The sequence below is a fragment of the Benincasa hispida genome, chromosome 1 (genome assembly GCF_027475165.1).
Source record: "Benincasa hispida cultivar pf3 chromosome 1, pf3_genome.v1.1, whole genome shotgun sequence".
NCBI lineage: Eukaryota > Viridiplantae > Streptophyta > Magnoliopsida > Cucurbitales > Cucurbitaceae > Benincasa > Benincasa hispida.
This window is the reverse complement of record NC_143478.1, coordinates 6884745-6901818: the sequence shown is the minus strand read 5'-3', so window position 1 is coordinate 6901818 and position 17074 is coordinate 6884745. Positions and strand designations below refer to the sequence as shown.

Below are 17074 nucleotides of genomic sequence, written 5' to 3'. Positions count from 1 at the left end.
GCCTACACTGACTCAAATTGGGCAGGTTCTATCATATATAGAAAGTCCACTTCGGGGTATTGTACCTTTGTGTAAGGAAATCTGGTTACCTGGCGAAGTAAGAAACAAGACCTCGTTGCTAGAAGTAGCGCTGAAGTATAATACAGAGCTATGAGTCTGGGAATATGCGAAGAAATATGATTGAAAAAGGTTCTATCTGATCTTCATCAGAATAGTCATGATCCCATGAAACTTTACTGTGATAATAAGGTTGCTATCAATATCGCCAACAATCCTATACAATACGACAGAACCAAATATATGGAGATTGACAGACACTTCATCAAAAAGAAACTGGACAGTGATAGTATCTGTATTCCTTATATTCCTTCAAGTCAACAAATTGCTGATGTTCTCACCAAAGATTTACCAAGACAGAATTTTGACACTTGTGTTAGCAAGTTAGGTCTTATTGATATCTACGCCCCAACTTGAGGGGGAGTGTTGAAAATGTTGTTTTTGCCCTAAGGGTATTTTTGTCTTTTTATATGGTGTCTATTGTTTTAGGGTTTCTATCATGGGGCTATTTATATCTGAGTCTGAGTGCTTTGTACTGTGTAACAAAATTAATAAAATTTCAGTTAAATCTTGTCTTCTTTCTTCTTTCCTATTTTTCAATAGGGACCATTGTGGCAAGCAAAGTTAGGGCTTTTTGAAGCATACATAAAAAGAAAATAGGAAGGAAAAATTGAGTGTTTTCCAACCGAGATTGTATGATCTCCACCATCATGTTTACTGTTAAGTCTCATAAGATATTGTTGCAGATGACATACTTTTTATTTTAAAAAAAAATAAATTATAAAAATTACTTTCGAACTTTACTCTTTGTTTTAATAATATTTGTATCCGTATTCTTTTAAAAGTTGCAATATTATCCTTGACCTCTTATAAATATTTCAAAACTAACGCAAAGTAAAATCTATAAGAATTATTTATGAAAACTATTATACTTGAAACGGGCGCGGTGGTGACATGAAATGGTGTGCCAGTGTTTAGATTTCAATTGTCACTTCAAGTCTTTGCTAAGCCACATTCTAATAAATTTCTATCCTAAAAATAGTTTGAAATAGGTGAAGGGTATAGTAACACTTTTAAGAAATTACAAATATAGAAAAATCTATCAGTGATAGACTATCACTGATAACCCTATTAGGGATAGTCAAATAGACTTTGAGAGTTGGATTTAAATTTGCTATATCCGTAAATTTTTTTGCATTATGCTATATTTGGTTAATACTTTGGGTCTGATTGCTATATTTGCAATTACTTCTATAATTAAAAAATGTTCCAAATATGGAAACGTTTGTACACAGTCCAAGCATGCCATTTGCAATTTCTGGTTCTGTAGAACTTCTTGACTAATTGATATTGAAACACACTCATGATATGTAAAAAAAATAATAATAATAATTAAAAAATGTCTGGCACAGAAATAAAATATTTTTTCAGAGAAGATAATGATTCTTTCAATCAAACTCAGACATATACCCATCAATGAACAAAAAAAGAAACAAATAAATGAATGAAGTACAAAAAATAGTCTGGAATACTTCTGCATCTTATAATATTTGGCTTAGTATTATATCTTCTACTCCTGATTAGTCCTGAAGCCTGATTACTACAATCACTTGCAACCATTCCTGATGTTTCTAACACATATCTCAGCTTCAGAATGTGTAAGAACAAGGACAAATATGAACAATTCCTGATGTTTCTAACACATATCTCAGCTTCAGAATGTGTAAGAACAAGGACAAATATGAACAATCATTCAATTCTAACATCTTTGGAAAGATTTTGAAGGGAGAGGATCAGAACTGTTGAATCACTTTCTCGAACCTCTTTTGCTAGAAGGACGAGCTAATCCGAGCTCTTTGCATTGTTGTTCATCTGGATCCAGGCTCCCAGGGACGGCACCGAAAACTCTTCGAGGCCCCTCAAATCCAAGAGTCATATGATGTATATATGCTGATGCATCATCAAATTTTCTACCAAGTTGCGATGATAGAGATAGAAACTTCTTTGAACGAGTTCTTTGGGGTTTCCTTGCAAGTGGCTGGTCGAGTTCGGCAGCAGTTAGGAAACGTTCTGTTGCAGCCTCCCAGGAGAGCACATGCCTTTGCGCATCTGTAAGCTGCTCCGGCTCTTCGTTCAGTGCTTTGAAAACTGCCTTAACAAAACCATCGCCGTTGTCATAGAGAATGCAGTTTGGGAATTGCCGGAAGAACTCATTTGAGGGATGATCAGCACATACAACGAATTTGCCCATTGCTAATGCTTCAGCTGTGGTTGTGCAAACAACGTCTGTGGTGCTTGGATTCAGAAAGACTTTATAACTAAAAAAGAAACAGGAAAAGCTTAAAATCAGCCAGTGGACACCATTTAAGCTAACGGAGAAAAAAACTCAGCTTCAACTTTCTTTCGAGCCATAACGGTTAAAACTTCACATAGCTAGAGCAATCATCATGATTTCAAACTCAAGAATCAACCATGGAATATCCAAAGTAATAAATGATTCCAACAGTCATGCATTACAGCAAGATTCATTCATAAGATGCTGCAGTAGTAAACGCCTCCCTTGATCTTTTCTTCATTTTGTTTTATTTCATTTACTGTAAGCAAACCAGGAAACATAATCTTCTATACCATCAGTGACATTGACTATCGTTACTAATGAATAATGACTGAACAAGATTTATTACTTTATTCTAGAGTAGATGGAAACAGTAAATTCATGAGCTAGAAGAGGTTCATACTCATGGAAGATGGGATCAGTGTGATCACGACCCGGATGAACTCTAACAGATAATTCCAAGTCTTGAGTAGCTTTCTGGACTTCATCAGCATCCTCTCCATTTCCAAATAAATCAACTTCAATCCCATCTAACTCCGTTTGGTAATTGCTAAGAAGTTTAAGCAGTTCCCTATACCCCTTGCTCCATATCATTTTACCAATATAGTAGGCACCTCTGCCAAAAACTTGCCCCCCAATTTGTTGCTGTTCCATCTTCTTCTTACCTATCTCAAGGAATTTGGGATTGACTCCATGAACATTGCAGGTAATGGACTTTGGATAATCCTGGGTGGCAGCGGATAACCTAATCACCTGAAAGCTTATACAAGAGTTGATGAATAAGTCATCCACTTATCATTATGAAAATAAATAAATTATTTAGGCAAAAATGAGGAACCGGAGTAAGACTGGAAAAATTATCACAAGGAACAAATGTAGTAACATATAGCACATGTACCTTGTGGCAATAGATATGAACAACCCATCTATTTATATATTCAAGAAGAAAAGCTTCAACTGCCCCATTCTTCTCCCGTTTAACATACTCCAGGTAGTTGGTATGGATAATTCCTATGACCAACTTAAATTTATTTTTCCATCTCTTTCCATGATGGTACCATGTTAGATGCTCAGGCTCCTCTAGGATAGCAATATCTGATTCATCATCGGGAATAATTTCTGAAATATCACCAACAGGGAGAATGCTCCTTTTATCCACAGCAAACTGTAGAATTAAGTGAAACTTCAGTTGGCATAACTAGAGTAGAAGGAACAGGATAAGGAATGCATTAGATTTTCATGCTCGTGTAAAAACAAGGAGAGCAAAGAAGAAAACTAAAAGAAACACAGGCAACCGAAACAGTAACCAGCCTTCTAGTTCAGATAAAACAAATAATAAAAGCACGGATTTCAATATAAAGTTAAAGTAGAAATATTGATTTGGTTTATGGGTACAAGAACAAGGAAAAAAACTCATGTTTTTGCATGTCATCAACCCAGAAACGGAAAAATCAAAACTATTTGGCCCTCAGGCTACACACACATACACATACAAAAAAACAAGTATTATATCTAAGGCAAGGATTGTAATCAAATCATGCTACAGTTACCTTCCCAGGATAAAATTGGAGGGTGAAATTGAATTTTGATCCTGTCCTTTCTTCTAGCCATTGCCGAATGTATTTCTCCTGCTGTGAGGGTAAAATGAAGGTTGTGTTGCTAGGATATACAAGTTCCTGATCCCTTAAAGACAACCAAGGAACCACCAGTGTGATCTTTCTATCCCCACCAATTGAAAGATAAGCAGCACGAAATAGTGGGTTTACTGCAGTACCAGTCATCCATGGAAGACTGGCTGTGGTAAAGATAGCAATATGCTGCTCCCTATCCATCCAGTTCTCACATATGAACAGAAAACATGGCCATCGTTGTAGTCTCTTTCCGAAATTTATCAAAGAACCTGCGTCTCAATTTGAATAATCTAGGTTTCAACCACAGGGAATAACCACACTTTACAAATAATTACAGAGAAAAGAAATCTTAAACAATTAACCAAATCAAATCAAACAAAATCAAGATTAACTTCCATTCATGCTATTTCGATCCACACCAACCAATATCAAATAAAAACTACGATTCGCATTTCAAATTATGAGGTATCATAATAATATAGCTTTAATTTCCTACAATTCAAACAATAACATCGAGTTCAAAACAGATAGCTCCGTTTACAATTCAGTTCCATCTTCCAATCCGAGGATATTCCAAATATTACAAACCAGTGCATTTTAAACCATGTGCATTCTTCTAAACATAAAATTACATTATCCTTCCTACACGAAATTCCTCATTTCCGGCCAAATGCACATCGAATATAGCATACATATATACATACAAACCAATAAGTGAGAGAGAGAGAGAGAGAGAGAGAGAGAGAAGTACCGGCGAGGCGATCAAAGCTTGAGGATCAGCGGCGGAGTAGAAACGGAGAGATACGGGTTGAAATTAGAGAGTTCTTCGAATCGAGGGAGATGGAAACATAGGTTTTGGAGATTGGTGTGTGAAAATGGTTTTCTGATGAAATGGAGAGAAGGATCGATGGCGGAAACAGAGGGAGGCGGGCAAGGAATCGAGGGAGAGGAGAGAGAAAATGGGAGCGAGCGACCAATGGTCGTTGGAGGTTACAATTTTGCAAATGGAAAGAAAGAAAAAGCCTTCACGCGACGTCGTTCAATGTTGAGTTGTTAAGTTCGGCTTCTTTTTGCCCATGAGCTGTTTGGAATTTCTTTTTAACTATAAAGTATATTCATATTATAAAATCCTTTTTCTAAAAAGAATTAGTAATTGATATTATAAATTCCAACTCTTTGGTGCCAAATGATTCCGTGCAAGTGCTCCTCAAATCTTTATTACACAGAAAAGAAATTAGAAAAAAATTATTTTTTAAAAAATAAAAATGATACGTGGGAGCATAATATTCTATATTTGAGATGTACCAAGATTGTGCATCTAAGGAAACACCCAAGTTTTTCTCAAAGATTAGATGTTTGTATTCAATCCAAAATTGTAGATAAAATTGAGACCAACCTGCTTAAATTCAATTTTGCATTTTCAATCTATATATAGTTTGTCCATAAATTTTCTTTGCTTTTTTTAGTACTCTTTGCCCAAATTTGTGTTTGAATAAAAAATTTGACTAACGTTTTACTGTAGAGTTTGTTAGAATGGCTACCGGCAAAAAAGGACAAAAATAAAAGCTCAGAAATTAGCAACAGCAAATAAAACATGCAAAACAAAAACTTGTGAAAGGCTGAGTCACGAATCATGCTCTCTTTAAGACGTTTCGCAGCTCTGTCCTTTGTGCAAGCAGTTTGAAAAGAATGTCATCTCGTCCCAAGATAAAACAACCCATATTAAATTTATCTCGATCGGAACTACACCGAAAACTGATCGAAAATGCTCACACCTTTCAAAAAACATAGGAAAAAACACGTGACTTAGAAAGAAAAATAACGAGGGAAAAACTGCAATTATTTTCCAATGCTTGTCCTGAAAAATTGAAACACAATTTAATTATGGGTCTTGAAGGCCAATGGTGAATGCACAAAATGGAGTAATGTATGTATTGTAACATGCACATGCACAACGAAAGTAAAACGGATCTTTAGTACTCTAATTATGCTAATTTATAAGGAATAAGCATGTAAATAAATATATAAAAAATTATAAAATACAACATTTATAGTTCTAAATTGACCACCAATTCCACTCCAATCTCCTTACGAACCGGCTATGAACCATCACACAAGTCTTTCCGACTATTCTCCAACCTTAAAACGGGATGGTGGAATCCAGTGAGATAACTAACATAATGATGAATTTAGTATAGAAATTGAGATAGAATTGAGGACTTAATTTCTAAAAATCATTCTTGGATCTTTCCACTAAGTGAAGTCAACATTTTGACTTTTGACTATTTTGAAGTCAACATTTGACTTTAGTCAAATTTTAATTAAATATAATTTTAATTCAAAATTAATTCAAAACTAATTTTGAAATTTCCCACCTAGTGAAGTCAACTTTTGACCTTTAACCTTCATAGCTTGGTGAAGTCAACATTTGACTTTGGCCAACTTGGATTAATTCCATTTTATTCAAAACTAACTCAAATAATTATTTTAAATTAAGTTAATATTAAATAATTAATTTAATTTAATATTCAAGTATTAAATCTAACACTAATCCCAATGAATTCTTATTCATAGTTTTGATATTTAAATCTTATTTAAATATCTCTAACTCTCTCTATCATTCAATTTCGAATGATATGCCATTAAATATATCGCATATATTTAACGCTTATTCCCTAATTTGAATATGAACATTTCAAACTCACTCATCACACTGTTTTAAGGTTCAGTCCGATATGAGCTAGCAGGGGGACCTAATGGACCTACAGATCATGAGTTCCAACGATCCGAGATTAATTGGTTAAACTCTTTTAATCGAATTAACCAACATTCATTAACTATCGGGACACTCCACTAAAGCTCAATAGTTGCACTCTAATCACTGTAGATATATTTCTGTCCACTTAATTTAACCATGATCAGTAAGCCGATCCTTCACAAGTTGTCATATTTATAGTTGGGTCAAAATTATTGTTTTACCCCTAGTACATCTTACTCCTTAAGTCTCCACAGATCCACTAATGAACAATTGATTTATGGTCCTACCAATAAACCAAGTCTCTCTCGATCATAAAGAAGGTGGGACCCCTTGGTCAAGTTTAGGAGTTAGTACATAAGGGAACAACGTATCTGCTAACCCTGAAATTAGGTAGGAGTGAATTTCATCTTGCAGGACTATGTCCCCAGTTATCTGCCCAGTTTTACCCATAAAATGGGAGTCTTATTAAGCAACGTTGTTGAGCAACTCTCACCCATACAGATTAAAGGATAATCCCAAATAAATAGAAGTTCATAGTTAGCTCAGGATTAAGATCGTGTTAACTTAGGTCATTGAAATGAAATAGTTAGTTTTAATAGTAAACATTATAATAAAGAAAATTGACTATTTCATGGTCCGGTTTTATGCAAACATCTTTTGCATAGGATGCCCCCACTCGCATGTCTTTATATGAACGATTTTAGGATCACATCATTTATATCATATACAAAGTGGGTCGCATCCATGGTGTCCCCAGGATAAGGTATCTAACCCGATCCGTATACTTATAGATCATTTTGGCTATATACTCGAACTTGATCCACTTTTATGTCTCTACATAAAGTTCAGTATTTATGCTATAGACAGGGGTTCACTAGTTTGTCAGATTTAGGCTTTTAACAAGTGCAATTTATACATTCAATAACAAATTTATTGAATAAACCTCAATAACATCTTTATTGCAAATATAATATGTTTAATGTCTACAAATTGTGAGTTTTAGGACATACAACCCAACAAACTCTCACTTGGACTAAAACTCTAGTGAAGTATATACAACATTGAGTTTGAGAGAAAACATAAATACAATAAACTAGCGCTCAAATACCCCATGAATTCTCCCACTTGCCCTAGATTTATATAACCCGTAGTCCTAGTCCCACTAGGTGACCCTCAAACACTTTAGCCATGAGAGCCTTAGTAAATAGATAAGCTAAGTTGTCTTTTGAAGCTATCTGCGTGACTATCATGTCTCCTCGGTGTACTATCTCCCTAATGAGATGGTACTTGCACTTATGGCTTCTCAGTTCTTTAGAATTTGCAACTGTTCCACTATTATCACAGTAAAGTGTGATAGGCAGATGCATATTTGAAACCATTTCCAAATCGGTCAAGAATTTCCTAAGCCATATTGATTCTTTCACTGCTTCGCATGCAGCAACGTACTCAGCTTCCATGGTGGAGTTAGCAATACAACTTTGCTTTATACTCCTTCATACTATAGCTCCTCCATTCAGAGTGAACATTGATCTCGAAGTTGATTTCCTCGAATCAATATCTGTTTGAAAATCAAAGTCAGTGTATCCAGTAAGGATTAAATCCTTAGCACCATACACGAGCATATGGTCCCTTATTCTTCGAAGATACCTGAGGATGTTCTTAACAATAGTCCAATAGTCATATCCAGGATTGGACTGAAACCTATTGACTATTCTAACTGCATAGCATATGTCTGGCCGTGTACACAATATGGCATACTTTAAACTATCAACTGCTGATGAATAAGGAATTCATTTCATAACTTCAACTTCTTGAGGTGTCTTAGGACACTGTTCCTTAGACAAATGAATTATGTGCCTGAAAGGTAGCAAACCCCTCTTGGAATTTTGCATTTTATAATTAGACAATATCTTGTCTATATAAGATGCTTGAGATAATGGTAGCGTTTTGTTCTTGTGATTTCAAATAATTTGGATTCTAAGAACATATTATACATCTCTCAAATCTTTCATTTAAAATTGTAATGCTAGCCATCTCTTGACGTCAACCAGGAATTCTACCTCATTCCAATATCATCAACATATAATACCAGAAAAACTACAGTTTTGTTGGCAAACCAGAAAAACTACAGTTTTATTGACAATCTTCTTGTAAACACAAGGTTCATCAACGTTCTGTCCAATGCCAAAAGATTTGATCGCAGTATCAAACTTTATATTCCAAGATCGAGATGCTTGTTTCAATCCATAAATGGATCATTTGAGCTTACAAACCTTTTGCTCTTGACTCTATTCAATGAATCCCTCTGGCTGAGACATATAGATACTCTCTTCAAGATAGCCATTCAGAAAGGCTATCTTGACACCCATTTGTCATATTTCATAATCATAAAAAGCAGTTATAGATAAAAGTATTCTAATTGACTTAATCATGGCAACTTGAGAGAAGGTTTCTTTGTAGTCTAACCCCTCTCTTTGGGTAAACCCTTTTGCCATAAGTTGAGCTTTGTAGGTCTGTACCTTACCGGCTTGATCTTGTTTCCTCTTGTAGATCCATTTGCAACCAATATGTTTTACCCCATATGGTCAATCTACAAGTTCTCAGACATAATTGAAGTACATAGACTTCATTTCGAGGTCCATGACTTTTATCTACTGATCTCGATCCACATCTTCCATTGCCTGTTTGAAGGTTAATGGATCCTTCAAGCCATCATCAAGTATGACGATCTGAGTTTCTGTCAAACCCATATCGGGCTATTGAACAACCCTCCTACTATGTCGAGACACTCTCAACTCTTGAGAATGATGTGATTGACCACACATACTAACTTCATCAACAACTCTTGTTGATGAACTGGCATGATCAACAACTCTTGTTGATCTATCTTTAGTTTCTTTAGAAATTTCATTCAATACTAGCTTACTACAAGGTTGATGATTTCTTATGCGGTCCCCCTTTATAAATGTAGCATTTGTCGGTACAAATACTTTGTCATCTTGAGGATCATAAAATAAACCACCTTTTGTTTTTTTTAGGTATCCTACAAATAGACTTACTTTTGAATGACATTCCAACCTTTTTGGGTTCTATGCCAACATATGTGGCAAGAATCCCCAAATCCTAAGTGATGTAAACTATCTTTAGTCCTCTCCATAACTCATAAGACGTTTTGAAAACACTTTTTGAGTGAACCATGTTCAAAATATATACATTAGTCTCTATTGCATGTCACCAAAATAAATTAGGCAACTGAGTATAATGTATCATCGAACGAACCATATCCAACAGGGTTATATTTCTTTTCTCTGCTACACCATTCTATTGACTTGTAGTGAGCTGAGACTAAATTCTGTATTCTACCAAATAGTCCTGGAATTTCAAGTCCATATACTCACCACCTTGATCTGTATTCTACCTATTAAGATTTTTTTAATCTTTTTACCTAATAGGTTTTTAACCTCTACCTTATACTCCTTGAACTTTTCAAGAGTTTTGGACTTATGATGCATTAGATAAACATAGTCATATCTGGAATAGTCATCAATAAAACTGATAAAATATTCATACTCTCCTCGTGTCTTGACATTCATCGAACCATAGAGGTCTGAATGTATGAGCTCTAAGGCTTTTTTTTTTTACTCTAAGATCTTTTCCTGTAAAAGATCTTTTGGTCATCTTACCCTCAAGACAAGATTGACATAGAAGTAGAGTTGTCTTCTAACTGATTTAGGAGTCCACTCTTAACCAATCTCCCAATCATATTAAGATTTATGTGGTCAAGTCTCTTAAGTACTAAAGATAAGCATTAGAAGAAATTTTTCGCCTCTTATTTTGAGTTTCATCTATTTTAAGCATCTCTATATTCAAAACAGCTTTTGCCTCAATTGGTTTTAACACATAAAAGTTGTTTTAAAGTTTTGCTGAACATATTATAATATCTTTTGAAATAATGAACACTTTGTTAACTTCAAAAGAAACTTTATACTTTTGTTCCAGTAAACATGAGATAGATATTAAATTTCTCCTCCTAGCGGGAACATACAATACATTTTCAAGCCAAATGAATTTATCTTCAACAAACTACTTCATATCTCTCACTACTTTAGCTAAGACAACCTCCCCGATCCCTACTTAAAGGTTATCTCACCTTTCTGTAAGCTATCTCCAGGAACTGGTTTCTTGAGTGAAAGTGCAAATATGATTAGCGACACTTGAATCTAATATCCAGTTAATTTATCATTTTCCATTAAACATGTTTCAACAACAAGTAAATCATATTTACTTTGTTGTGTTTTCTTAGCTTTCTCATCTATGACATTACTGTTTCCTACTTTCAACACATCTAAAACATGTTCTCTAATAGAGTTTCTATCTTTTATGTTGTTGTTATAAACATTATCGAGAGTATCCTGGTCGATGACTTATCCAAACAATGTCTACAATGAATCCATGATCCCTTTGGCGGAGACCATGCTCTTGTATTTCTTAGCTAGAACATCAGATATGCTTGCTAAGATATAGATTTTGGCCTTATCATTTTCCCTATTCCATTTTTCATAAGCATTCCAAACAATCTGGTTTGTGATGAGTTAGGAGTTAGAGGACATTCCTCCGTTAAAATGAACCTATGATCATCATCTGCTAGTATTGCGCTCATGTTGAATAATTTTTACCATTATCGAAAGTGAGTATTTGAAAAGAAGAATTCGACATGCTGATCTATAAACAAATTCTATTAGTAAATTATTTTTAAATCCAATCAAATTTTAGAAAAAATAATAACGTACCCAAATTTCATTATTTATTTGCAACGATACTTTAGTGAGTTAGAATAGATGGGCAGTCAAATACTCCTTTACTGAAGCAAGACATTCTTGACTAAATACTAGTATCAGAATAACTCTTTATTCCTATAGTCATTTAGTTACCATTTTCGGTCAAGAACTTAATAACACTTAGTAACTTTTGTAAGTGTAACCCTCCATTTTCAGATTTCAGAGAACGGTATCAACAAGCTCTCAAATTGGAAGACAATGCTGAAGATGGAAGTAGGAAATCTTATTCATTTTTTAAGTTTGCGATGTTCTGATCCCTATATTATAACTCTCTGAATGGGTGGTCGCTTAAAAATGGCACGCAGGTGGAACATAGGAATCTCACGATGCAATCTAATGGAAGAGACTGTAAGATATGTTGACACATTTCCTTCACCCACTTACTATGAACTATTTCCCCTATTCACCTTATTATTGACTCATGCAAACACTTTCCGAATAGAGCAGTCACAGTGAAAGCGACACAAAGTCGAGCATGGATCTCATGGTGTGAACTCTTAGGGACGTTAGAGCTAAAAATAATATATCGTATATATTATTAATCTCCCACTAGAGTGTTCTATTTGTTTTAGGTAAATGTTTACTTAGGTATATTCCGGTTAATAAGTACAACCTAAGTCTGGAGGTTTATCCAAGTATAATTTTTATATTTGATTTAACCTATGATGTCTAAGTGATAAACTAATTTATTACCTCACATCGCTCACGCATGCTCATAAAACTGGGTTAACAATGCTCAAGAACCGGTTAAAATCCCTAGATAGCAGGTGTTGTATAAACCGTCAACTTAAGTATCTCCAGCCTTAGATAGGATTTAACTCGGATGAGTTTGTAACCAAAGTTTTACAAGATAACGACCTATTTTAACTATTTAAAACAAGTTGTTATTTGTTAACCCTAGGTGAGCATGCATTTTATCTTTGTTATAGATTTTAAAGTCTATCTTCTTTTATAGCACTTATAAAAAAGACAATAAACCTATAACATACATTCAACATGCTTTATATAACAATTATATAGTCATCCATTCTATGCAATAATATAACTTATATTATAACTCATAGAACCCTAAATATGCATACTATACGTTATAACACTTATAACATACTTTCAACGAATTCTACATGTTTATCCTATGGTGGGATTTTAAATCTACATGGCATATAATATGCACACTGCAGATAAATTATTTAATTCATACATTCACAATGCATAATTAAATAAATTACACTAAAATGGACCGGTTTTAGCATCCTAAACAAGCTTAACACCAGATTATTACAATAGTAACTTGAAGCTTGACTTGAACTGCTCCAAACTCTTCGAACCGACTCAAACCAGGTGGAAGTAGCTTGAATCGGACCTCGCTTCTTGGAAAACGCTTACTCACTCCTCGATGCTTAAGCACCAGTTCTTAGTTTCATTTTAGCTTGTACTTTACTCTGGACGTCTTGAAATTACAGCCTAATTTCAACTCGACTCTTAGTAAATTACAGACTCTTCTTCACACATTAAAGCCCATAAATCACCGGGTAATTACAATAATTATTACAAACTAAAAGAGAAAAAAAGATGTCAAAACCCAAAGCTATCCATTTTAGCACACATACATTCATCACATGAATAATTACCCACCAATTCCAAAATTAACAATAATTGATTACTAAAAAACATGCTTTGATACCATTTTTTGGAACATGCACATGTACAACGAAAGCTAAACGGATCTTTAGTACTCTAATTATGCTAATTTATAAGGAATAAATATGCAAATAAATGTAAAAAAAAGTTAGAGAATACAACCTTTGTAGCTCCAAATTGACCACCAATTTCCCTCCAATCTCCTCACGAACCGGTTGTGTACCACCACGAGAGTCTTTCTGACTATTCTCCAACCTTAGAACGGGATGATGGGATCTGGTGAGTGACTAAAATAAGGATGAATTTAGTATAAAAATAAATTTCTAAAACTCTTTTAGAATATCTAAGTTGCCAAGAAGAATTTGTTTTTCAACTAACATGAAATTCACCAAATGACCAAGAACTTTAATCTTTATCAAAGCATCTTAATTATAGAGCAATTATATGAAATTAATGAAAAATTGAGTTAACCAAATTTTGACACTTCAAAATGCACTCAATTTAGAGGGATAAGTGGCATTTTATGGAATCTACACTTTGCCAAATAAATTACTTAATAATTCACTAAAAGTTGAATTTTTTCACTAAAAATCATTCTTGGATTTTTCCACTAAGTGAAGTCAACATTTTGACTTTTGACTATTTTGAAGTCAACATTTGACTTTAGTCAAATTTTAATTAAATTCAATTTTAGTTCAAAATTAATTCAAAACTAATTTTAGAATTTCTCACTTAGTGAAGTCAACTTTTGACCTTTAACCTTCAAAGCTTGGTGAAGTCAACATTTGACTTTGACCAACTTTGATTAATTTCATTTAATTCAAAATTAATTCAAATAATTAATTTTAAATTAAATCAATATTAAATAATTAATTAAACAATTTAATTAATTAATTTAATATTCAATTATTAAATCCAACACTAATTCCGATAAATCCTTATTCATAGTTTTTGATATTTAAATATTATTTAAATATCTCCAACTCTCTCTTCATCATTCAATTCCCAATTGAGTGATACGCCGTTAAATATATCACATATGTTTCACGCTTATTCCCTAACTCAAATATGAACATTTCAAACTCACTTGTCACATTGTTCTAAGGTTTAATTTGATATGTGCTAGCAGGGGGACCTAATGGACCTACAGATCATGAGCTCTAACTATTTGAGATTAATTGGTCAAACTCTTTTAATCAAATTAACCAACGTTCGCTAACTATTGGGACACTCCACTAAAGCTAAATAGTTGCACTCTTCTCATTGTAGATATATTTCTGTCCATTTGATTTAACCATGATTAGTAAGTCGATCCTTGCAGATTAAAGGATAATCTCGAATAAACAGGAGTTCATAGTTAGCTTAGGATTAAGATCGAGTTACCTTAGGTTATCGTAATGAAATAGTCAGTTGTAACAGTAAATGACGTTATAAAGAAAAGTGACTATGTCATGGTCCAGTCTTATGCAAATATCTTTTGCATAGAATGCCCCGACTCGCATGTCTCTACATGAACGATTTTAAGATCACATCTTTTGTATCATATACAAAGTGGATCGCATCCATAGTGTCCCCAGATAAGGTACTCAACTCTATTTGTATACTTATAGACTGTTTTGGCTATATACTCGAACTTGATCCACTTTTATGTCTCTACATAAAGTTCAAGTATTCATGCTATAGACAGGGATTCGTTAGTTTATTGGATTAGGCTTTTAATAAGTGCAATTCACACATTCAATAATAACTTTATTGAATAAATCTCAATAACATATTTATTGCAAATAGAATATGTTTAATGTTTACAAACTGCAAGTTTTAGAACCTACAGTCCAACAATACTTGTGTTAACGGAAAAAAGACAAATTATTATTAAACGGGCAAAAATAGATGATTAATTAGAGGAATTTAAGAACTTAATTAGGGAAGTTTTTTATTTAAAAAAATTATTATTCCACTCGCCTGACTGGACGACGGCGTCGGGAAAGGGCCCAAACCAAGAAAAGGTTGTTGGGTTTTATGCTCTAAAACTCGTAAATAGTAAATGTTATTAATTGACTGTCATCAATAAAGAGTTATAGATGTTAAATCAATAAATGCTATTGTTTGTATTGTTGTATATTTTGTCTAAATAACCCTAAATCCAATAAACTAACATCCAAGATTGCCTTATGAGTCTTGAACGGTATGTGGAGACTGAAGGAATGGTGAAGTTCGATTGCGGAAGCGAGACCAGTCCTAAAAATTTTTCCCATAAATCAGAAGTTAAATTACATAAATTATGCATCAAAAAAAAAATTACAACATGCAATTAACAGAGGAAGTTAGGCAAAAGGAAAATTACCCTTGAAGCCAAAAAAAAACTTCACAAAATTCCTTCACGAACAATCACGAACACCTCGAACAAAATTACAGCAACCCAACTTTGAACACCACCCCAAGAATTTCCTCTGTATTCTCTGTAGGGGATGAGAATCATAGGAGATGTGGGCTCTATATTTCTTTTGGGAAGAAGGAGAGTATTTCGAGAGAGAAATTTTTAAGGAGATTTTGTATAGAATTTACAGACCCTCTCTCAGTTTGTGGTTAAAAGAAAAATAAGCAATCTCGTAACTTTCAATACCACACTCTCCACACATGTTTTGAGAGAATTAAGGGGAGGGAAGTTATTTCCCTCCCTCTAATTTAAAACTTAAAATTAAATTAAATTAACTATAATTTAATTTAAATAATAATTTCATATATATATATATATATATATTAACTAACTTATTATATGTATATATAACTATATGTTATATCATATATAACACATAACCTATAGTTTATATTGTATCAAATACAATATAACCTATAGTTTAATTTTCTCATTAATATATGGTATTTAATATAAATCACATTTATAATAAACATAATTATATAAATCTCATCCATATAATTAGTATTTGAATCATATTCAAATATTTAATTCCTCTCTTAATAAACTTTATTTTATAATGTATCAAATATATTATATTAATTATATCACATACAATTAATTATTTCTATCATATATAATTAATTTTCCCCATTAATTTGAATAATTAAAATTAATTCAAAATTAATTCTCAGTAATACTTGTTGAGCTACAGAGGGAACCTTATGGACCTGTAGATTGAAGCTTTAGTGGTACTTGAACGATTAATTAAACTCCTTTGATTAAATTATTCAACATTCATTAACTGTTGATCACTCTACTAAAGACCGACAGTTGCACTCTTTGCACTACAGATATATTTTGTGTCCATTGAATATAACCGATCAACAGTGCGATGACCCTTCATAAATTTATCGTAAGTATAGTTGGGCCAAAATTATCGTGTTGCCTTTGTAGTTACATCTAACTTCTTAAGTACCACTAATCCCTCTAATGAACAATAAGTCATGGTTCAACTATGACCAAACCCTTCTCGAGCTAAAAGAGGGTGTGGCGCCACATTGTTCAAGCCTCAGATCAGGTTTTAAGGGAGTAATTTATCTACTTGCACTAATGTTAGGGAATGAGTGAATTTGGTCTTGTGTAGCTGTGTTCCCAGCTACCTAATCAAATTAATCCCTAATTTTTTTTTTTTTTTTGTATATACAGTTACAAACTACATAACCCACGAGATTTAGGGCATCAACCTCAACAATCTCCCACTTTTCCTAAGGCTAGTGGAATGTACAATATAAAAGTCATATTAATATAAAAGTACACACAAAAACAATAAACTAAAGCATAAAATGTGCCCAGTACAAAATCTCCCACTTGCCCTAGACTAAATGTGACCTGTCC

The 17074-nt window shown here is 33.4% G+C and overlaps 1 protein-coding gene across 1 annotated transcript; it reads right to left on the bottom strand.

Annotated features, from left to right (window-relative positions):
• Nucleotides 1-1576: 1576 nt before the first annotated feature.
• DGD2 (digalactosyl diacylglycerol deficient 2) lies at nt 1577-5084 on the bottom strand. The gene is made up of 5 exons (XM_039022255.2): nt 4775-5084; nt 3943-4292; nt 3291-3557; nt 2796-3145; nt 1577-2375 (listed from the first exon to the last, which is right to left on the bottom strand). Exons 2-5 carry the CDS (start codon nt 4222-4224, stop codon nt 1865-1867), a joined length of 1410 nt encoding a protein of 469 aa, XP_038878183.1. The 5' UTR covers nt 4225-4292; nt 4775-5084; the 3' UTR covers nt 1577-1864.
• Nucleotides 5085-17074: the final 11990 nt, after the last annotated feature.

What these genes read in the sequence shown, in the direction of transcription:
- DGD2 (XM_039022255.2), bottom strand. Translation starts at nt 4,224, where the DNA reads ATGGATAGGGAGCAGCATATTGCTATCTTTACCACAGCCAGTCTTCCA. An exon ending in TTCATATCTATTGCCACAAG is followed by an intron (nt 3,146 to 3,290) that starts GTACATGTGCTA and finishes ATAAGCTTTCAG; the next exon opens with GTGATTAGGTTATCCGCTGC. An exon ending in ACTGATCCCATCTTCCATGA is followed by an intron (nt 2,376 to 2,795) that starts GTATGAACCTCT and finishes TTTCTTTTTTAG; the next exon opens with TTATAAAGTCTTTCTGAATC.